The sequence below is a fragment of the Watersipora subatra genome, chromosome 10 (assembly GCF_963576615.1).
Source record: "Watersipora subatra chromosome 10, tzWatSuba1.1, whole genome shotgun sequence".
Lineage (NCBI taxonomy): Eukaryota > Metazoa > Bryozoa > Gymnolaemata > Cheilostomatida > Watersiporidae > Watersipora > Watersipora subatra.
In genome coordinates, this window is record NC_088717.1 from 23,517,237 (window position 1) to 23,542,529 (window position 25,293).

The 25,293-nt window shown below is 36.2% G+C and overlaps 1 protein-coding gene across 1 annotated transcript; it reads left to right on the forward strand.

Moving 5' to 3' along the window:
• On the forward strand, window positions 1–25,161 carry LOC137406673 (F-box-like/WD repeat-containing protein TBL1X). The gene is made up of 12 exons (XM_068093286.1): window positions 1–133; window positions 1,409–1,474; window positions 4,030–4,175; window positions 5,263–5,401; window positions 6,753–6,909; window positions 12,172–12,322; window positions 12,737–12,898; window positions 16,522–16,704; window positions 20,258–20,332; window positions 20,542–20,669; window positions 21,240–21,405; window positions 24,265–25,161. The coding sequence occupies exons 2-12, from the start codon at window positions 1,417–1,419 to the stop codon at window positions 24,406–24,408; spliced, it is 1,509 nt and encodes a 502-aa protein (XP_067949387.1). The 5' UTR covers window positions 1–133; window positions 1,409–1,416; the 3' UTR covers window positions 24,409–25,161.
• Window positions 25,162–25,293: the final 132 nt, after the last annotated feature.

Below are 25,293 nucleotides of genomic sequence, written 5' to 3' on the forward strand. Positions count from 1 at the left end.
TTCATTGAAATATTTGCTCGATTACGAGAACCACGTCTTTTTAAGCTAACCGTCAACACACATTTTCGTTATACTTGCAAAGTTCTACACTGCACGCTATTACATAAGATACTGTTCAATGCTGCGAGTACAGGTAATCTATTCAAACGAGTTCTTGTGGTAGTTTTTTGTGTCTTAGATGACTTGCTTGACGAACTTCTGTGGTTAATATAATGTCATTTGCATTCAGGTCGGGCACATCAATGTTTAATGATGTCGTTAAAATAATCGTAAAAATTCAACCTTCTAACTGGTCACAGTCACTGGCTAAAAGTGAATAAATATTTTCTCAACAAATTGCGAACAGCCATAAAAATGGAAGTGGGGGAATGTTAATGGGCAAAGCAAGATACAACAACGTTTTATAAATACATGTATTTAAGTTGTGAACAAGAAGTCTCTTAGGAAAGCGCATAGCTTTCTGTAAAAAAAAACTTTACGCCATAGTGTCTAAAGAAAACTGGTTTGATGTAATAGCCAACGTCGTAATTTTTACCCAAGAAACATTGTCGATAATCCAAACTCTAGAGTGGAGCTATAATACGGAAATTATATTTTCGCTTTTTTGCAGGTGGGGTGATTAAATAAAATGCTGCAAGATACGACAGAAGTTGAAACTATTTCCTGCAAAAACATGGCATATTTATTTGTTGGGTTAGGCCTACATTGAACACTCTCATTGCACGTGGTTACCTCGTTAGGGCATTATATTAATAATAAGCCTTTGCCGATAATGATACATTTATTAATATATTTTTCGTTGCGTTTTGAGATGATCTCGTGTTACCCAAATTTACGTTTGGAAAGCGCCAGAAAACAATGAATGTCCATTGAATTATTTTTGGTCTACTTGCTATTAGGTTATTGCCCCAAGCTACTTTGCGAGGAAATTATGGTTTTTATACATTGATTATACTAAACTACTCTATTTATAGTTCATCAACGCATTTAGTAGGAAGATCAGTTACACGTTGAACCTTCATCTTCTAGTCTTCTCATTAGTACACCTTAAATGATCAGCTGCAATTCAAATATTTCGGAATTAAAAGTGAAGCTTTTTTTGTAAAACTGAGTTAGGATACTAACTTTTGAAACAACTTTTTATATTTTGATATAAAATAAATAAAAGCTAGACTGCTTCAGTCTTTCTTGTTTGTTTTGTATTATGAATCATTTTGTAGAATAGAATTCTTATTGAATCTAACTTGACTTCAGTTGCTCATTGTAGATCCTTTGAATAGCTAGAATATAATTGCAGCTTGCAAAAACCTGAATGACTGCCATTAAGCAATGATAGGGTAAAATGAGTGCACTGAAAGATGTCTGTGACTACTGATACTCTGGTTTATATTTAGCGCATGTTTTGTAGAAGTAAATATGACATTCAACAGTGATGAAGTGAATTTTCTTATCTACAGATATCTGCAGGAATCTGGTATGAATTCACTTAGTTCTTAGTGGATTTTATATACATCAAAGCTTTAAACATTCAGATGTCTCATAGTTGGCAATGAGACATCAATGCGTTTGTTGTTTAGTCTCATCTTATTCTTGGCAGTCACGCCAACATAAGCATCAACAGAGTTGATCCTTGTTTGTCTTGTTGTAATAAAAAAAGTGGACGACAATTACGACACCGAGTTTCCACCATTGTCGTCGCAGAACAAAACCCTTAAAACAGAAATGATAGCCCTAAAAAGGGCTGAGGTGGTTGGTGAGACTACTGGCACTCAAAAATCGATTTTGACTGGTGAGTCCAGTAGCCCGAGAGGGTCACTGTCGTCCCCGATAGGATCTACCAATGGGCGAATGGTCTTGGACCCCACTTCATGCTTGTAAAAGCGAATGAGCTGTCAATCAGTGTGTACCCGTAATTGTAGACGTCAGAATGCGCAAGAGTTGATGACATCTTTTCTAAGCCTATAATCCGGCAGCTTCAAATTGCTAACTCAACGGATCTATATTACGTTCATCGCAATTCAGACAAATTTGAATAGTCATTTATAAGGCGCACGCTTAACACTTGTTCAATGTAGAGTGTATGTATGTGTGATACTAGCAATTTTTTTATGTTAACCATTTATTACCATATTGTTCTAAGATTTGCATGTTACTATACAAACACAAAAAAAATTATTAATACTCGTATTGCGTGATTAGTTAGTGACAAATGTTATCGTTTTTGTATTCGAAATATGTTATTGTGGAATTGGTTGACCTGATTACTGTGCAGCCAATCAATTTGTAGATTTTTCTTGGGATTGCTATATAACCTGCCGGTTTGATCATTGTTGGTGTGTTACTGCTTGGTACTGAGAGATATAACACCAATAAAGATACTGCGTTTTTTACAAACAAGCTCTGCTTGAGTTGAAAAGCAAATAGGTATAACATTCTTGTCACTGTTTCTGACTTTAGCATTGTGATATTAGCCAGCGTATCATAGCTGCATTCACTATAAGTGTTATTGACCGAACATCAAGAATTATTGCGCTTGGCTTGCTAGGGTGTAATAGTTGAGAAAAGTCACCATCGAGTCTGTTTATCGGCTCACCATCGAGTCTGTTTATCGGCTCACCATAGAGTCTGTTTATCGGCTCACCATCGAGTCTGTTTATCGGCTCACCATCGAGTCTGTTTATCGGCTCACCATCGAGTCTGTTTATCGGCTCACCATCGAGTCTGTTTATCGGCTCACCATCGAGTCTGTTTATCGGCTCACCATCGAGTCTGTTTATCGGCTCACCATCGAGTCTGTTTATCGGCTCACCCGCGAGTCTGTTTATCGGCTCACCCGCGAGTCTGTTTATCGGCTCACCCGCGAGTCTGTTTATCGGCTCACCCGCGAGTCTGTTTATCGGCTCACTCTCGAGTCTGCTTATCGGCTCACCATCGAGTCTGTTTATCGGCTCACTCTCGAGTCTGTTTATCGGCTCACTCTCGAGTCTGCTTATCGGCTCACTCTCGAGTCTGCTTATCGGCTCACTCTCGAGTCTCTTTATCGGCTCACCCACAAGTCTGTTTATTGACTCATCAAGTTGTGTGAACTCGCTCTTGAGTTGGGAGTTGTCTATCCTTGTCGAGTAGAATTTACTTCATTGTATGTTGAAGGAAATGCTGAACTGTTATGATTTTCATTTGCGTTTCATATCGTAGTCAAATTCAATGGTCTGACAGAGCTATGAACATCAGCTGTTGCTACGTTCAAATTAATGTTACTAACAGAGTTCGGGGCTGCAAACCAAGAGCTTTTTTCTATAAAATTAAACCTTTGTCATTACAAATACAGAGACTAATATATATAAATCTTTGCAAACAACTTACGTACCTACTGAATAACAAAAAGTTTAGCATTCATTGATGTATTATTTGAATAAAATGAAGTATATGTGCAAATGAATACATGTATATGGATATACTAGCGGAATTAGTCATAGCTTGCTGTGGTTCATGATTTGCTAATATAATCAATTCAATAATAATTAGTGCTAAGCAATAAAATTATGTTTTATTTTTATTGATGTTTTTGTAGGGAATAATATAATTTTAATATTATTTACTGCAAATTGCGGTGTAGTACATGCATATACTACTTAGTATTGTACAGCTAACTATTTGAATACAAAAATATAGTAGTTAATCAAACATATATACATGTATATATATATATACATGTATGTATATATATATATGTTGCATATAATTTAAGAATATGGATGCTTTGGGGATGTTTCTTCATGTGGATTGTTAACAAATAGGTAGAAGCTATGATTTTATTTATATTGCTACTAAAGAGAAACTTGTTTATACAGGGATGTAGAAGGTATTAATGTGAAACTTGTTGATGGAATCTATGGCCATACCTTTAGTTACTAGTTGCTCTTCTCAATGGTCTACCTATAAGATCTAATATGATTTCCTTTCGCTGAAGAGTCATCTTAAACACATTTTGTTGTGCCAAAGCTATGTCTGTATGGGACTCTCTTGCAGGTTTCACGCACTCAGCTTACACTTTTGGACTAGAAAGTCACATAACCCAGTCAAAAATAAATGGCACTCTCGTTCCTCCAGCCGCTCTCCTTAACATCATACAGAGAGGTCTTTTTTATACTGAGGCAGAAATAAGCATTGCCGAGGTAAGGTGCTTCTGATTCAACTGCTCTTATTGGTATATAGTTTGTGATTTTCTCGTTAAATTATTGCTGGTTTTATTGCATATTCAGGGTTTTCATCTCTACTTTGTAGGTTTTAGTGAGACATTTTTATCGATTAACCGATTATCGATAGAGATGTTTCACTTTTGCTAGTTTTTAACATTAAGATACTTTTTGACATAGAACATGCTTTTACTGGTGAGATATTTCCACGATAACGTGCTTGCTATAGCATTATAACGTGCTTGTTATAGCATGTTTCCTATTACATCTTTACCATTAACATGCTTTCTACGCATTGGCGAAATGCACAGCTGACATGCAGTATAGATGACTGCTGTTGATACACACATTGACAGTGCCAAACTATGCATTACGCCTACGAGAAATGCTGCAGAAATTATTCGTGCGGTTTGGCAGGAAGTCTGGGTCACGTGATCAGATTACGACTAGACGAGTCGACCAAACCGAAACAAAACTGTAAAGTAGCGAGCGTCTATATTTGATGAGGGCTTTTCAGTAGAACCCGAAGTATTTGTCACAAACTAGTGCTACGAGACATTTTATATTGAGCGTTTTATTAATATTTCATTTTACGTGATAACATCACGTGTCAAAACAATAACCACGTCGAGATGAATATGTCATCGAAATAAAGGGGTTTCAATTTACGGCGTTTTCATGATGGCTGCGAATAACTGCTCGTTTTTTAGCTTTTAGGACTTGTAATCACATTTCCACATGATTTGCGCCTACAACACAGCAGAGTAAGACATGGTGAATCTTCTGATACCAAATAACTGTAATGTAAATTTTGTTGCAAGTCAACCTTTAAGGGATTTAACTCTTAGTCAGTCGCGACTAGACAAGGGGGGATGTAAGTAAATGTACTGTAATAAGTTACAACCTGTTCAACTCTAAATATCAACTCACACTAACCCACTTCAAGTCTCATGAAAATGGGTGTGAAAATAGTCTCTTGTAACATCCAATTGTGGTTCAGTCTGTGTTTGGAAGTATTCTCTATCGATATAATCATTGGCACCAAGTTAACACTAACCAATTACAGGATGGCTCGGAGCGTATGATTGAGTCTCTATCCTTAATTGATGCTGTCATGCCAGATGTTGTGGAGTCTAGAAAAGTAGCTGCTGCCAAGCAAGCGCAGATAGTTTCCGAACAGAGCGCCATAAACGGCTCGGAGGAAGGTGAGGGCTGTGAAAAATAGGCACTGATGAAATCGCTTGAACAACTAGCTCTACCAATTCATCTGATTCATTTCCTATAGGGAACTACTAGTTGTGACTTCTCCATAGCAAAACTCCTTCTGAATAATATTTTGAAAACAGTTTTGGAATCTGTTTTTTTAGGGAGTATTTGAAACTTTTTTAAATACTTATTTCACAGTTCCTGATATGTTGTAAAAGCAACGAAAGGGGGTTTTTCTATTTTTAGCTACATTTTGGAAAAAAGAAACCTGACCAAGGTATTGCTATATAAGCTTAGATGAAGTATTCCGTAGGCAGTAGTGAAAATGTGTATTCGAAAGCATTTGAAGGTATTGCCTCATAAAATATGAACCAGAGGAGATGAGTGTATGTTTAGTTTTGACATCAATATATGAAAAGTTTGTTAATCTTTGAAAATGGCATGTCTTGGTTCCCTCAGCATTCTCAAATCAATGTGAAATAAAAAAGTAAAAAGTCTTGAAACTATATTTTGTATTATCATACTTGTCATGAGCTGAGAAACATCATATTTATTGGTTGCATTTACTAATTTAACTGCAGTAGTTTATAGCTCATGGTTAAAAAGGGAAAGGTGGAAGGGCGTGACACAAGACTTTCTAAAGTTTACACATTTCTTCATGAGTGCATTCGTGCCTAAACAAATTGTAGGTTTGTGACAATGATCTTTCCTTTATGTTATGAAATGTTGAAATGCTGACGGCCACACATCTTTGTTTGCTGAGTTTTCAATAGTTCATAAAAGAGGACATATCGGAAGTGATAAAAATTGAGCCTATTATTTTACCATCAAGAGTGGCTAAAATGGAAGTTTTATTTGTGCGTTTTTTACTGATAAAAGAAGTTTATTATAGACAAAATAAAAGAACTAATAATTAATTTTTTTTGCGCTATTGCGTGTATTTATAGACCTAACTAATTAAATAATGCATATATAAAGAATTATGTAGAATGACAAACGCACTTAATTATGTATATTCATGAATAGATTTTTTTTTTGAAGAATGATTGGTTATTGTAAAGATAACACTTCAGAATGCTCAGGCTAAAGCTAGCACAGGGAGCGAAGGAAGGGAAACAAACTATTTCATTAGGGAACTTCTCTTTATTAAAATATAGCTGTCTTCTCTGTTATTGCGTAATTTTGTTGCCGTCAGACCTTTTCACCTCTTTATAAACTCTGTAAATGCAGCACTTCTCATCATCAATTATATGGTATGCTGTTGACCTGTTGACCCGGGTTAGCTATTGCTGGAAGGAATATTGTGCTTTACTAAGCCTCCAAATTTGTTTATCGTTTAAACATTTGTAGTGGCATCATCGTCAGTCGGAGGCCGCGGTGATGGCGCTGACATGGAAATAGATGCTGCCATAGAGATTCCTCCTAGTAAAACCACAGTACTTCGCGGCCATGAATCTGAAGTGTTTATCTGTGCCTGGAGTCCAAAAAATGACATTCTAGCTTCAGGGTGAGTAGTAGCGGTGCAGGAATTAGCAATTCTATTTAGTTTGATGATGAACATTAGGCAAAACGCATCTTGCAACAGTACTGATGGAAGGCTATTTTCAGTGGTGATAAAGATTCAATGGTATCAACCAGAAAGTTTCTCATCAAAACAGCTTCGGAGATATGTCTGTAGGTCATGGAAGGTCTAGAACTGTCAACTAAGGCCTAGAATGCCTTTTGTTATTTTCGCCAACGGTCTAACCGCAGTAGAGTAGGGCAAGTCTTATAATGTTGCCATTGGAAACGAATAAGCTAAAATGGAGAGACGTTTATGATTAAGATCTGTGTAAGATTTTTCTCTGAAATTGAAAATTTATATTTTATTAAAAATTTCAAAGCTGCGACAGTATAGGAGTGTTAGAGTGATTTTTGTGTGGCATTTTCATATTGTCCATGTTACATTGGTTGGTGAGAGATTAAAATTTTGTTTGGTTGCACTTAAGTAAATTATTTGTTGGGTGTTTCTAAAATGAATAACAGAGAAGCTATCAACAGCTGAGTGCTGGTAGTATTATGTAACTAATGAGTGCCTTTGTATGTTTAGCTTTGGTTGACTTGTGACTAATTGCTGTTAAGTTGACTGTGGTTAACTTATGGTAACAGCTAAGTGTTTTACTGCCACATGTAACGATTTTATCTTTGGTTCTGCCCGAAATCACGAAATGATTGAAAAACTCAGAATTATTCAGCCGAAATTGTCGCGAGACGCAAAAAATACTAACGCGATTTGCCATCATAAATACGATGCAACTGATTTGATTGCAATAAAGATGGCAACTCTTTTTTGCTACGGAACCATAAAAAAGCTGCTAAAAAAGAAGTTATTATTATTAAAAAAGAAGCGATTTGTAGCCATGCTGTCCGAACGATGAATAACCAACGATAGTGCAATCAAGTCAGTTGCATCGCTTTTACTATGGCAAATCGTGTTAGTATTTTACTTGCATGTCGTGTTATGTGCATTGGAATATAGAAATGCGAAAGCTGCTAGAATCGTGCTCGCTAATAATTCTTTCAGCCAATTAAAAGCGTTTCGTCAATGATTTCGGTGTGCATGCACCGCTCTGACAATTCTGCGAATTTCGGCCGAATAATTCTGTGGTTTTTGTTCATTTCGGTCAAAACCAACGATAGAATCGTTACGCGTGGCCGTACCTTAAGCCTAGTGTAGACATTTGCTGTCACTACACTTACCGATGCTACCAAACAACACTGATGGGTCAATGTTAATGGCTAATGGGTCACACTGATATATAGATTGACTAATCAGAATTCGCCTTAGTTGTATGGAGGATATGACTCTCATGCTGGATTTTCCAGTGATGTTATTAAAGTATCAGGATATTTATTCTATAATATTGATTATCAACTATGTGTAATAGCAATAATTTGTTTGTGCAGCTATTTGTATTACTGTATTCGTTTTTGGGAAAAAATGTTACACATCAAAAAAAGTTAAAGTACTGCAGGATTTTATTATTGAATATCGATTATCAGCCTATTTGTAAATACTGTAATTTTATTTTGGCAAGGTATAAAAATACATTGATTTAATTATATGAATTATCTATAAGATATAATTAGGTCAATGGAGGTTTAATTTCCAGACGCATAAACAACACATCTATAAGACTTGTCCGTTGTCAGTGCTGCCAATGTGTCATTTTGAAATGAGCATATCGGTTAGTACAAATAAAACTGATGTATCTCTGATTGGTTGAAATGATCCAATAATAATTCTTTAGATTTCAACAGATCACCTAAAGAATTATGTTAAACGTTTTATTAGCTGCTCTAATTCATGCTAGTAACCATTATATGTCTGCCACAAATGCTTGTAGATGCTTGTGTGCAGGGTTGGCTCGGTTTAAACTACCCGAAAAAAATCGGTTTTTATGTTATTTTTTTTTCAGTTTTTTCATTATTTTTGTGAAAAACATAATATCTTAACCTCCTAATGGTTCATGTGCGATAGAAATGCAATGATATGTAATTATCGGACACAGTAGTAAATTGATGGCTGACCTCAAGTTGAAACTACATGAAATCCTAGCACAACAATGAATTAGTGAATTTCATTTTCAATTGCTTTTATCAAGTGATATAATGATCTCTTTAATGATGAAATATAAAATCCATGTTAAATATACTAATCCAATCATCGTCTCTAATAATGAATAAATACTTTCTCAAGTCTGGCCAGTGAGAAAGGATTACTTATAACTAGAAATTAAAACAATAAAATTCTTTTGGGCAAAAGCTTTAAGTTTGTGAATTAATATTTCATTTATTGGGCACATGCCAAAGTAGTTGGATTGTTAGAATTCAGTTTATCAGGTTTTTTGTGTTTTGAAAAGTTAAAGTTGTGTCTCAAATTTCCAACACGCTTCGCAAACAGGATCCCGTTTGGCAGTTTTTCACTTGAACTGCAAAAGGCAAAGGTTTTAAGGCAAAATTTAATAAGTGTGCTGGCGTAACGCGAGGTCACGCAGATAGGCTTAATGCTCACTTAGCAAAATGTCAAGCTGAAAACACCAACTTAGACAGTGATGCTAGTATTCAGGTGATAGAAGTTGAGTCATCTGCCACTGCTCCAAACACTAACAAATGCATCTGCATTATCCTCTGCTCCACACTACCACCCAACTAATCACTTGGATTAAAATTCCTACTTATGCATAGAGCTGTATGTAAAATATTCACTTTATGTCATAAGTTTTCTGCTCTGTATTTCATCAATCATGTTTGATTAAAGACTCATTCCGAAATTTCCATGTTTTCTCTCTTGTTTCCCATAACAACTCTCACAGTACCATCTTTAACAGATGGTTTCACATATGTATGTTTAATGCTCAATCATGCAGCTATAGTAAGTGATGTTAATTAGACTTAAAATTTCAAAAACCGTAGTAAAATTATAAAAACCATAAAAACCAGTTTAAACCATAAAAACCGGTTTAAACCATAAATACCTGGTTTTTCATAAAAACCATGGTTTTTTCCTAATCCTGCTTGTATGAAGCCCTGTAGTCAACATCGTTTGAAAGCGAATCATAGATGAAACTACCTTGCGCCCGAAATTGATTGAATTGAAATGTAGTATTTCAGAATGTTATGATATTTGCACTGTGTCAGCATAAGATTTAAAAGCAGTTTTTCATTTACACCTAACAGGATATGACTAATTAAGTCAGTATTGTTTTAGCTTGACACTACAGACTCTATCATACTAGCTAGTTGTCCTGTGAAAAGTGTAGCTATGCACGGATGGCTGTTGTTTTTTAACCTTGTATGGTCATGCTCATTGGGCCACTAAAAATGCCGAACGTGAGAAGTCAATTTTCTTCACACCGTAACTATTGGAACAACGAGGGAATTTCTATGTTACAAAAACGTGGTGTTTTATTGTAGATCATAAGGTAGTCTGTTCATGCTAGCATCTTATCTTGCTGTTGCAACCGCGATCAGGTCTTATTTCTATTTATTGAAAAAAATGTGAAAGATACTGATTGTTGTTTTAATTATTTAATTAACATTATAGTTTAACATTATTTAATTAACATTATTTATTTAAACATTATAGTGTAGCGACAGCCGTCGCTACACTATAATGTTTTAAAGTTTATGCATCATTTACACATCTTGCTTAACATTTTTCCAATTCAGGATTTGTTCAACAATCTGCTAGTTGAGTACGTGTTCGAGTGTTTCATTTATCACCGGCAAGTTTACAGTCATTAACTTTTTGTTTTAAATTATTTCAAGTCAAAGGTTTGTGTATTCCGCTTGTATTACGTGTACCCAAGTAAAATGTTTAGGTAGTCTATTTCCTGTGTCAAAGCTGAAGAGTTGCTAATCGACACGTGGTAGCTGCACTTATCGATTAGCAGCGAGTTGAGCACTGAGACGAGTTCAGGCCCTTGACACTGGCTGTTGTTTGTAATGAACTTGCAATTAACTAGGAGTATGGTTTAAATTAATGACTCTAGGATTACATAATACAACAATAGCTGTGCAGTCGCTCTAGTACTGCTCCTTATGTGTATTTCAGGGGAGATGGTTGTCATGTCACAGTTGTTTGCTGTGTGCTGACAGAGTGATCGGTGTACTATAGGGCAAATGGTTGTCATGTCACCCTTCAGTAATAAGTTCAAAGACTTCTATAGGGCTGTCAGGTTAAAAGAAGTTGTAAAAGGATGACAAAGAAGGGAGAACAACTCTTCACAGAATCAATGCGAAGTCCTTTTATTTTTAAAAATGTTTAAAATGTTACCGAAGCTGATGAATGAATTTGGGATTAAGAAAATATTCGGTTTCTTTAAATGAAATATTTTATTTTAACATCTTGGTAGAAAATATTTTAGTTTTCGCAAAAATTTTATTTCGTCATGAGTTTGCTATAAAATAATTTCTTTTAATAAGTTGTGCCACTAATCTAGATGCTCAAATGGCCACTTGCCACTAATAAATTTCAATCGACCTGAGTGAGTGGCATAAGGCAATTGCTTTGTAAATGTTAAGTATAGTGAGTAGATTCACCTTAGCTGCGTTGCTTTTGTATTAATATCGGTGTAATTTACAAAATGCATCTTAGTTCATTGGGTTATCAGAAGTTCGGTCATACAAAAATGGCGCAGAGCTATTGACAAAACTGCCTAATAGGATTCGAGAACAATGGCATTCAACAGGTTTCTTTTTTGCAAGTGGTGACTCCATTCAGGCGTGACCCAGGTTGTTGGGTTATTCCTTGCTTATTTAAACTAGGTGATCTCTTTCTCACACGTTGCACTGATTGGCTCATGCCAATTCGTCATGACTCCAAAGTTAGCTGTAACAATGGTAATTACTAGGGCATGAACTTGTTGTAGGGATTATCTGTAAAGATAGGAGCATATGGCACTTGATGGAATGTGCTTAGGAACTCTGTTTCACAATTTGTTGACTCAGCTGTTTAATATTTACAAATTTTCAAGTATTTGAATGCTTTGTTATGATGCTGAATGGAAATCCTAAATCTGGTTGGCATCAGCTAGCTAATTATAAAAAGGAGTTTACATTTGTTCATGTACAGTAAGGAAGTTTATTATATTTGAGACTGGCCAATCTGTCATAAGGGATCTATCTTATGCTTCATACCCGACATTTGATGAAGGGGCATACAACTCTACAAATTATCTGATCCAGTTTTCCCGAATGAATGTTTGTTACATAATTCTTTTTGCAGGTCTGGAGATTCAACAGCGCGCATTTGGAGCATGAATGAAATGGGCGGAGCTGGCAATCAAGCAGCCAATCAACTAGTGCTTAGGCACTGCATACAGATGGGCGGGACTGAAGTACCAAGCAATAAAGATGTAACATCGTTAGACTGGAATGTAGGTGGAGTCTACTAGTATGAGTGTCTACTATCTAGCAGCTCCGATTGGCTTATAATCCTCATTTTCATGCTCTTTTAAAATGAGATATGAAATTGATACTTTTATCCAGTAGCAATCGTTTCGTGTTTGGATGTATGCCAAAACTAGTCATAAATTTGTCTCTCTCGGTTTCTGTGTGTTGAATTTTTTTCGTGCGATAGACTTCCTGTGCGACGGCCCTCCGGTGCAATAGACATCTTGTGTGATAGACTGGCATAGAATGGCAGCAGTTGCTTGTTTGGTGTTCAACAGAATTTAATACTTTCACAGGCTTTCTGTTGCAGTTTTATGAATTATCATTACATAGTTTCGTGCGTGTAACTTTTGTAGACTGTATTATATATAGCAGTAAACTTTTTGAATAATTTCCAGTGTGATGGATCTCTGTTAGCCACTGGATCATATGATGGGTACGCGAGGATATGGAGTACAGAAGGCAAACTAGCCAGTACTTTGGGCCAACATAAGGGGCCAATATTCGCTCTCAAATGGAACAGGAAAGGCAACTACATTCTCTCCGCAGGAGTTGACAAGGTTTGAAACCGATTTGCTTTGTTGAATAACAATATTAATGGTGCTGGTGGTACTGAATGGTACATGGAATAATAATAATACGAGGGTCAGTTAATAAGTGATGGGAATTTCGTCACAACATTTTATTACAATAAAATGGAGTTTTACAGTTTTTTCATTTTTCAACTGTTTCTTTTTTCTATAAACTTGTTCCAGCTTCCTACAAAGTTTTCAATTGTAGAATAAAATTCAGGCGGCTTGGTTTGCAACCATTTACGCGCTGCTTCAATGAAGGCTGCATCAGTAGTGAAGTGCTTGCCTCTCATGTGGTGATGAAAATTATTTGGTACCAGATTTGGACTATAAGGGCGGTGTAGTAACAATTTTGGTCATTGTACGGGCAGCGGTATTTAGGCGAGCATTGTCTTGGTGGCACCGGACACCTTATGCTTGGAGGCCTCTTCCCTTGTTCCTTGTGTCATGCTTCAGCACATCCAGTCTCAGCATCATCTACATGTATACTGAATCATCTGTCAGATTTAATCAGCTTTTCCACCTGTCACTAGGCTACAGTTACCTGTTACACCAGGCTACTGTGTGTGGAGTTGAAACATCTACTGTTCTAACACTTCTTGGCTCATCAGCAAGGTCTTCTCACCCCTTTTTCAATTCATTAACCCACCTACATGTATAATAGCAGCCTGTTTGCCACATATAGCTTTCCCATACTGATCATCCATTCTACTGTGTATAGTACTTGGTTTTACACCTTCAGCTATCAAAAATCTTATAACAGCTCTTTGCTGTATGAGTGAGCATGTTTTTAACTTGGCGGCCATTTTGAATATAAATAATATGAAAAAGTTGAATAAATAAAATGTTTAGTTTTTTTGGGTGTGTGATGACAACTCCCATTCATGAAAGTTTTGAGATATTAAATTGTGCGATGAAATAAATCAAAAGTAATGACAAAGTTCTCACTGCATGTTGACTGACCCTCGTATTACCCTCACTACGGAAAGCCTCAAGCACGGCCTGCCTTAGTATCTATACAAACACATTGATCATCATTGACAGAGTTAAAACACTTTCAAGTCTTGGCCTGAGATAACTCGGAAATATGTTTTCCCACCTGATCTTACGTTTAAGTAAACTCGGATTTACTGTTTTTACGTTCCTTCGTTTTACGGAAAATTGCAAAATGTTAATGGCTTTGTGTGGTATAGGATTTTAGGAGAATTCTAAAGTTTCAAGTCGACAGGGCTATCGGCTGTTGATGTATATAGCAAAAATACCAATGACAATCCGAATGAAAAATGGCTGCTGATAGAGCACCAGTTCTTTTTGCACTTACGGTTTACATAGAATTACGAAATTTTGTTCGCTTGGTGCGGTTATTGTTAGCATATTTCGACTATTTCTTGAGATACTGCTAAAATAAAGAGGGAACTTCTAACAGAAAATAAAGAGGAATAAAAAATGGCTGCCTATAGAACATGAGTCTATTTGTACATCCGATTTACATTGAGTTACCAAACTTTGAGTTCTTTGCGCTGTAAATATTTTTAGCATAGCGGCAAAGCTTCAAGTTGATTAGACTACTAGTTCTGGTGATATTGCTGAAATACTGAAGGCACTTGTAACTGACCGGAAAAAGATAAATGGCTGCCATCAGAACATTCATTTCTAAAGACATACTGATTGTAATTTTTTGTATTGGAGATAAAAACTAGGCAAGCTTACTAAATATCAAACAACTAATAAGATTCTTCTCCTCAGCCACAAGAGCTTGACATTGAATTATTTGTTTTTCTATTCTTAAAGATAGAGCACACTTTATCAGACTTGATTTACACCGACCATTATGTTTCTTCAGTTACCTCTACAACATCACATCTTTAAAAGAGTAGGAAAAAAATTTGCCATGTTTCTGCTTTTTGCCTGAGTTCTACAAGCTTAGAGTTTTCATATAATATTCAGTTTGATGGAATTGTGCTCTCCTAAGTGCTTCCACAGCAGAGGAAAAGTTGTTAATACTGTCTAGTATCAGGAGGCTTCAAAATGTTAACATATCTAGCCAAAGTTTTGAAGTTACAAATTTAAGATATTGGGTTTTCGTTTTGCCAACAAAACGAGCTGGTTAGTTTACTTTTTACTCAAAATTCACAGCATATCTTGGTTTCCAAATTTTTTGTATTTTCGGTTTGGTCAAACTGCGAAAATAATAGCCTTTTTTTTGCGACCAGTTACTCAGAACTAAAAAAATTAAACATGACTTTTGTTCATCAAATGCATTGATTATTGTGCAGAATTTTTTGCTGATTCCAAAAAACTCTAGATTAAAGCTTCATTACAGGAACTCTAGCTTTTATAGCAAAAATACTGGGTGTATGTCAGCAAAAATAAATTAATTCCATCAAAACGAGCAAAAAATTCTGTAATGAAAGATTTATGAATAGTAAACTCTATTAGTACTGGTGGTGCATGTAGCGCAACATGGGGTTTCCAATCTAATTAATAACTAGTAAATGTTTGCATGTTTGTTATAAACTTCCTAATATTAGCAGAAAACCAGGTAATAAATTCAGTTTATCTTTTTAGACCAATAAGCCGTTATTCCAACATTACTTTAACAAAGCATTATGCTGCTTTTTGGCAGTTTCGCTTGGATATGTTAACATTAAGTAGAGGGTTATGAAGAGAAGCAGTCATAACTAGTTCATTTAGTAGCCTGTTATACAGCTTATTCTGGTGTGTCAAAGTAACATAAACATTTAAACATAGAGCCAGCTTTGGTCATCATTTCTTAGCCTTTTTGTTGCGCTGTTTCCACGACGCGGGTTTTTCCACAATGCGTAATACGGGAATTTGCGTCATCCGCAAGATGGAAACAGTGAAAATCCGCAAATCAAGTGAGTTTTGTTACTCGCAGATTTTTACTAAATGTTGTGTGCTTGAATATGGAAACGGCACTTGCAGATGATGTGCAAGAAAATTTTGTGCATGGTATTCCATTTTAAACATTTTCCACATTTCAGTGCCTATATCGAGTTGAACAGTTTCAAATGCGCTGCTATGACCTTTGGCATAGCGGTCAGAGGTCATAGCTCAAAGTTCATAGCTCAAAGGTAATAGCTCAGAGGTCATAGTAATCGTTATCTTTTTGATGAAGCACCCATGTTAACTCACAACATGCGAGTGTCCATTAAAACACTTATTGTGCAGAGGCTCTATGTGCGCACAACTCCAATTTCTATGTCCTCGTTCTAGAAAAAGGATAAAAAAGATTGTTGTCAGTTCGAACTGACATTTGATGAAACAAATTATTTGGCGCATTTTCATTTATATCGTATGCCTCGCATGGCTGTTAATTGAATAGATTTGTTGTCTGCATCTGTTAGTATTTCAAGATTCTGCAATAAGACCTCTGGTCTTCCATTTGTAAGTAAGTTTTCCGCTTGAAAATATACACCTATATTAAGTCAAGTTATGTCATTGAATAAAGTATAATTCCAGCCTCTTGCATTAAAAAACTTTAAATACGGTCTATAATATCTCAGTCGATTTACTTGATCCGCTTCTATTCAACTAGTCAGCATATTGCTTTATGTGAGTCTGATGGCAGCATTGATATTGCGTTGCAGACAACAATAATATGGGACGCACACACGGGCCAGAGCAAGCAGCAGTTTGCATTCCACACAGCACCAGCACTTGATGTTGACTGGAAGAGCAGCACTGAATTTGCTTCGTGCTCAACAGACATGTGTATTCACGTGTGTGAGTTGGGCAAAGAGAGGCCTGTCAAAACATTCGAAGGTCATTCAGTAAGTAGAGTCTAAGTTATTCGCTAAGATTTGATCAAGTCTTCGAGTTAGATTTATAGAGGGTCGCGTCAAAGATAGTTTTAACTAGTGCTTGGCACGATTAATAAAATTCCGTTGCACTCCCGGATTTATCTTCTTGAGTCTCGGGTAATAGAGATTTTGAGTATTTCGATTTTGCGAGTTCGGGTTTGGGTACACGTATCCATCGAGTAGAGTGGACAAAAACTCTGTCTATTGCTCCCTGCGTTCTAAACACTGTTTGATAACCCACCCGCCTTTTAACCCTGGCCTTTCTGTCAATGCGCGTCAATAATCCTGAGCAATCTGTCTTACGATCCGAAGTTTTTAAAGTTTTATTATATATCTCTGAACGTGCTCATTATACAATGATATATGGTGAAACACTAGTAAAAAAGTCAGGCAACCCACAGCAAATGTCATCAAACAGAAAAAAACAGTACTTTATCATTATTTGGGGTGAAACTATAAAGGTTTGTACAATTTAAAAAAAACTTGTAAAAATATGTACAATGGCATCATATTCATCAAACACCTGTTCATCATTATTCTATGACTCAAAATATACTGGAAAAGTGCAATTAGTATTATAAAAGTCGTAATTTGCATCACAATTCACTTAAGACCTACCAACAAATGAGTCGCGTCGATTATTTTGTGATACTGTTAAAATAAAATTTGTTATTAAAAGGAAGGAAGTAAGTAAAGATATTTAAAAACTGTTACAAATGGAAGTGAAATTTCTGGTCTAATATCTTGTGCAAAAATTAATTTGATTGGTTTACGCTGTGACCTAGAAGCGGCTTTTGTAAACAAAGCCATGTGAATGCCGGACTTCCGGCCAATAGAGATTCTGACATTAAGTAATACCTGAAAACTGACAGTTGTGGTTCAAACTTCAAAGGATTAAGGCTGCAAGCACGAATATTGGTCATTAGAAAATAGTAAAAACAATAAATTGAATAGAATTATAATTGCGTTGTAAATTTTAGAATGTCTGATGGTTGGAAATTATAGTTATAAAACCCGTCTTAACAAACCTGATACTCGAAAAACTCGTTGGCCAAAAAGTACTCACGCCCAGCACTAGTTTTAACCCTCACACAGTTGTAGTTACCAACATAAATTCACACCACTCTCACACAGTTGTAGTTATCAACGTAAACTCACACCACTCTCATACAGTTGTAGTTATCAACATAAACTCACACCACTCTCATACAGTTGTAGTTATCAACATAAACTCACACCACTCTCATACAGTTGGAGTTATCAACATAAACTCACACCACTCTCATACAGTTGTAGTTATCAACATAAACTCACACCACTCTTATACAGTTGTAGTTATCAACATAAACTCACACCACTCTCATACAGTTGTAGTTATCAACATAAACTCACACCACTCTCATACAGTTGTAGTTATCAACATAAACTCACACCACTCTCATACAGTTGTAGTTATCAACATAAACTCACACCACTCTCATACAGTTGTAGTTATCAACATAAACCCACACCACTCTCACACAGTTGAAGTTATCAACATAAACTCACACCACTCCCATACAGTTGTAGTTATCAACATAAACTCACACCACTCTCATACAGTTGTAGTTATCAACATAAACTCACACCACTCTCACACAGTTGTAGTTATCAACATAAACTCACACCACTCTCATACAGTTGTAGTTATCAACATAAACTCACACCACTCTCACACAGTTGTAGTTATCAACATAAACTCACACCACTCTCATACAGTTGTAGTTATCAACATAAACTCACACCACTCTCATACAGTTGTAGTTATCAACATAAACTCACACCACTCTCATACAGTTGTAGTTATCAACATAAACTCACACCACTCTCATACAGTTGTAGTTATCAACATAAACTCACACCACTCTCATACAGTTGTAGTTATCAACATAAACTCACACCACTCTCATACAGTTGTAGTTATCAACATAAACTCACACCACTCTCATACAGTTGTAGTTATCAACATAAACTCACACCACTCTCATACAGTTGTAGTTATCAACATAAACTCACACCACTCTCATGCAGTTGTAGTTATCAACATAAACTCACACCACTCTCATTCAGTTGTAGTTATCAACATAAACTCACACCACTCTCATACAGTTGTAGTTATCAACATAAACTCACACCACTCTCATACAGTTGAATTATCAACATAAACTCACACCACTCTCATACAGTTGTAGTTATCAACATAAACTCACACCACTCTCATACAGTTGTAGTTATCGACATTAACTCACACCACTCTCATACAGTTGTAGTTATCAACATAAACTCACACCACTCTCATACAGTTTGGTTCACAAGACAGACACACTGTGACTTACAATCACTCTACATACGGAATTGGTCTTGTACAATGTCAAATGTTAGCCAATATTTGCCTTGACATAAGAAGTCATTTTTAACATACAATGCAGGGTTGGTAAAAACCACGGTTTTTATAAAAACAACTGAAAAAGACAGGGTTGTTTTGGTTTAAACCGGTTTTTATGGTTTAAACTGGTTTTTATGTTTTTTATAATTTTACCAAGGTTTTTGCAATTTTAAGTCTAATTAACATCACTTACTCTAGCTGCATGATTGAGTACCGAACATACATATGTGGAATCATCTGTTAAACATTGTACTGTGGGAGTTATTATGGGAAAAAAGAGAGAAAACATGGAAATTTCAGAATTGAGTCGTTAATCAAACGTGATGGATGAAATACAGAGCAGAAATCTTATCACATTAAGTGAATATTTTACATACAGCTCTATGTATAAGTAGGAACTTTAATCCAAGTGATTAGTCATGTGGTAGTGTAGAGCAGAGGATAATGCAGATGCATTGTTAGTGTTTGTAGCAGTGGCAGACGACTCAACTTATATCACCTGAATACTAGCATCACTGTCTAAATTGGTGTTTTCAGCTTGACATTTTGCTAAGTGAGCTTTAAGCCTATCTGCGTGACCTCGCGTTACGCCAGCACACTTATTAAATTTTGCCTTGAAACCTTTGCCTTTTGCAGTTCGAGTGAAAACTCCTAAAAGGGATCCTGTTTGCAAGGCATGTTGGAAATTTGAGACACAACTTTAACTTTTCAAAACACAAGGGAGACATCTCTGTTATGTTATATTTTAGACTTTTCTCTAATTTTGCCTTGGTGGCTGAGACACCTTTGAATACATATTGAAATTCTGCAAAAGAATTATCACGACTTGTTCAAAACAAATCGTTATCAGGGTCCTTTACCTCATATGTTTGTAGATTCAGGGCAAGGCTTGCCATTTGATTTTAGCTAACTCGTCTTTTGGGTAGCCTGTAAACTCAACCGATTGTTTGCGATAACACCCCCTATGTTGTCAGTGACTAATTTCCTATAAACACACTCGCGATTCTTATGTGTAAGGTAAGACAACTTGTAACTATGTTGTTTCTACGTAGCTTGCTGACTAGTTGTATGTTTGAATGTAATAATTTTCCTTTTCAGAATGAAGTTAATGCTATAAAATGGGATCCTCAGGGACAACTCCTAGCCTCATGCTCCGATGATATGAGTCTACGGGTGAGTGACCCACATCCCTGCCTCGCTCATGTTTGTATGTGAACTCATTGGGAACCCAGCAACTTTTTCATGACATCATAATGTAGTTGTATATGAAGGTGTTCCCAGGCAATCCTAGATTTGAGTGTAACAGCCTCTAATTTTGGACATTATATCACCTGTAATTCTGTAGAGGTAGTATTGTATCTGTATTGTGTAAATGTTTACAGATTTGGAAGATGGAAAGCAGTAAGTGTGTACATAATTTACTAGCTCATGACAAAGAAATTTACACTATAAAATGGAGTCCTACAGGGCCTGGAACTAGCAATCCCAACTCAGATCTCTACCTTGCCAGGTATCAAACTATCATTGCACACCTTTCATTGTCTGCTTTTTAGACATCATTTATAGGGTAAAAGGGTATCAAATTCTAAAGTTGTAACTGGTAGCTCGACTGCTTCGGTTGTCATCATCAGACTTGACAAGAATACTCAGTTGTTCGCAGTGGTCACGTTGTTTTCACTACAAATCTGTGTCGCTCATTAGGTGTCTTTTCTGAACAAAGACACCTGACGAGCTAATAAAAAATGACTTTCCAGATAGGTTTTAATCGAAATATTGCATACATATGTAAACATATGAATGTAGGTGTATATATGTATACTTATGTATGTATACATATGTATGTAAATATGTGCATGTATAAGTATACTGTGGGTATGGGAAGTATGAAATGCTGAGTCATCTCGATTACTCTTGCACTTAAATTCATCCAAGTACTACTAACTAAAAGGCACACATAAGTGATGTATGTGTTACTGTCCATATGTTTTTCCTCTATGCAGTCAATAACCAACGCTGATATTTGCGCTGATGACAGCAAATTGCATGCCACACAAAGAGTTGTTATTGGAACATTTTGCAGTGCATCATTTGACTCCACGGTTCGGCTCTGGGATGTGGAGAAGGGATCTTGTGTCTACACGCTTACCAAACACACTGAGCCTGTCTACAGCGTTGGCTTTAGTCCAGATGGAAAATTTCTAGCAAGTGGATCTTTTGACAAATGTGTTCACATTTGGAATGTGCAGGTAGGTCTAGAGTTAGGTTGCTATTATCTTATGAACTTTACCTTACATACTCCGTCCACATGCATTTGTAAGCGATGAACCTGGCCTATAAATACACCATCCAATAACGAAAGAGAAATCAGCAGCAGTGTCATGTTATTCTTACTGTTGTCCTTCACTTTCATCCTCGTCATCATTTGTTAACATACGAAGGGATAGTTCGATCTGTCCCTTCCTTTGTATGTTGGGAGTACAACGTTTAATTTGACCTTCAAATAAGGTATCAGCCATTCCTTATCTTGTGTACTATTGGACATCTCTCCAGCTAGCAGCAACGGTACTGGTACTACCAGTAGTACTATGACTGCCTGTTAGTACTGTCACTAATAGGCAGTCATAGTACTACTAGCGACAGCACCGTGAGTGGTACCTTGAGATATGAATTTAGTTCGTTCTATGACCATCGTCGTTTGTGAAAAGATCATCTCAAAGCAATTTCTCCCATTCAAAATAACCTAATATGTATTAATGCATTTTAATGACTCGAAACCACTCTAGAATACAGCATTAAATAACATATACTATACTGTTTTGTATATAAATAACTTAGCAATAATGCACATAATGATAAAATAACATATTGATCTATGATAAATCTCAATAAAATCATTAAAAAAAAGAGGTTTCATTGTACGGTACTTACCAAAGTGATCGGTGATGTGCGGCCTGGAGGAGGAGAGAGGAGAGGTGGCAGGGACAAATTTTATCTCTTTTTGTTTACATACATTTAATAAGTGTTGCTAGCCTTCTCACAAATAATACTTTCAGAAACATAGTCACCAGCCAATTCCTTGTCCTTGATCTATAATAAAAGTAACCATTCTATGTCGTCATAGTGACGTTTTTGGAAGGCTGCAGCTTCTTCTGTTTGATGGTTGTGGATATTGTAGGACTGTGGCCATATTCATATGCCTAGTTGTTGATACAGACACCCCACCCCGCTCATGCTCATCTTCCCTCGATATCATTTTTTCAGGTTTTTCTTTTTACCACTTTGGTCTTTAGCCTTGAGACCCATGGTTGATATCATAATAAGGGTGTATAATCCAAAACAGAACACAACGAATAAGTGAGCATGTGTGAATGGAGCGGCGGCGACAACTGTACAGATGGAGCAAATGCATTGCTTTCTAGCAGCACTCACGGCGATTATCGATTCATATCTCAAATGTTTTGTCAGATGACAGAACAAAATTGTTGAAATTTTCATGTCATATCTCAAATAAGTTGTATGTCTGGGTCGTATCTCAAGGTATGATTGCACCTCAAATGATAGTATTGTTACTATTACTAGCACTTATTGCACTAGCAGTTGTAGTATAGCTTATCCTACATATTGCGAGTACACTGGAACCTCTGCTTCAGAAAGACATGAAATTTCCAAGTTTTGGATTGCCTTTTCATAGAAATTTTGTTTCCGCCTATGAAAGACATTTCGAAATACAAAAGCCTAAGGGCCTTTTGTACGTTGATTCGTGGTGTTTCATTTTTTAGTCTTTTTTCTTCCCTGCTTTCTCATGGGCACGGCATAATTTCAATTTTTTTGCTAGGGAAAGTCAGTAAACAGCAAGTTCTATTTTTATTTAATGTAGCATTTGGAGTTATCTTCTATCGCATACAGGGTAAGACAACTTTTGCATCCAGCAGTTTAAGTTTTGTGTTTTGGTACTCATGATAGCTTTTTGGCTTCTGCCAAAGTAAATAAAAATTCTTATGCACATTTTTGAAAGCATTAATTCTGAACAAAACCGAGACAACAGTGCAACACTCACCTCTCCTGACCGCGCTCCAACTTGTGGTCTTTTCTTAGCTTTGTCTGAACAAGGCCAACAAAAAAGGTTGACAAACAAACAACAAACATATCGGCCCTTGTTTTTATTCATTATTTCTTTTTTATTTGATAAGTACTTTTTCATTTATTATTTAGCAAGATCATTGTAACATGTATTTGTTGCAGGTTTTAATTGTTAGAAGTTTTTTATAATTTATGCCAATGTTATGAGTTTTGGAGGCTTGAAACGAATTAGGACATTTATATGATAAAATCAGTTTCATCTCAAAAAATTATTTCCATATGAAATGGCTTCCGAGACAATTTACTTTTGTCAGTAAAGGTTCCACTGTACTACAATGAGTACCATTACTAGTGCTAGTACTATTATTAGTACTGCTAGCAGTATTATTAGTAATACTAACGCTTACGGGATACTAGTAGTAGTAGTAGTATGACTGGGGTGCTTGTCAGTCAGTCATTAACAGAGCATCTCATTCACACAGATCTATGTACAAACAACAGCGCTTTCTATTCATGTGTATTGATAATTTTTACTGATCATTAATCAATGATTTCAAGGTGCTGTAAAAAATTGGTAGCATATTCAGCAGTAACATAATGTCAAGGTTAATATGTGGATATATTATTTAATTGTTGCATTTAAATCCTGGCCTGCAGGCTTCAACTGAATTTCTGTTGCGCGTCTTATAACTGAGCAGTCTACCAGTAAATTTGTTGAAACACCGAGTTCCAGCATATAATCTTGCCAGACGCATCCAGTTTTCATGAGATGAACCGGTTGTTTAAACCTCAGTGTCTTCTTGTTGTACGGAAAGAACAGTTTTGCTTCTTTTTGATTATCTCAATGCGTTTTGGTAAGAATGGTTGCTGACAGTTGAGGATGTCACTAACTGAGCAGAACTTAAGACTAAAAGTTCTTACTATCTTTTACAATATATTGTGATTTATCTCATGTTCACAACACCTTATGAAAGTCGCCACACCTTTGTAATTACATAAAGCTTTTAGAAGATACTGGTTTGTAGAGCGGCAAATTAGTGCAAAGCTACAGAGGTACGGGAGGCATATTTGAAGTGTGCTGGAACCAAAGAGGAGACAAAGTGGCTGCAAGTGCCTCCGACGGCTCAGTCTATGTGCTGGATTTACGAGGAACTAAAACAGCTGCCTGAACTCTCATTCCTTCTCGCTGTCTCGCTGATGGGCGATGAGACACTTTTTGAAATTCTTTAGTACTATGTCGATAAGGGCGTGCTGTTTAGCTGAAACCTACTTTGTACCTGACACTGTATATAATCTTTGTAACATTATAAGTGGTGAATGAGCTGGCATGCATGTAGCTCCTGTTTTAATGCTTATTTCTCAACTTTTAATTGGCTGCTCAAACATACGACATTGAGATGGTCTTATTAGGAGTTGTGGTCTCTTCCTCTACCATATATATATATATATTTAGTGTCTACCGAACTAATACTGAGACAATTGTGCACCGGTATTAGTTGATAACAGACTTGGATAAGTGAATGCTAGCATAACTCTAAACTTACATATATTCTTAGTTGTTTATAGTGACAGTTTGTTACCGGTATCGAGAATTTAATAAAAAACGTCGTTTAAAAGTATTTCTGTTGTTTTCCTCGGTGGAGTTGCGCTTCTCTGTCTGTGTGTCTTCTGAAGCTGAGCACGCACTGTGATACATAAGTTTATTTGAGAACGTTTGTAATATTTGTCACTATTTGTTTGGATGTGTACTTGCTTCTTATCAGGACAAGCTGGTCATTTTTTTGCATTTTTCGTTGCTAAGTTTTATCTGTTTTTAAAAGTTACGATCTTGAGTGAATTGTTTTATGTATAATCAAACTTTCTTGTGAAATTTGTAATTGCAACAATATTATTTTATAATTTAGCAGTAACCTTTTAGTCGGAACAAAGTTGTTGACAGCTATGAGTTACATACACATGGAAAGTTTCTCCGCTGTAGAACTGGTAGCTGATCATTTTGGCTTGTTGTGTATTTAACACTGTTGCATGATGTAATTGGGGGAAGGTTGAAATAT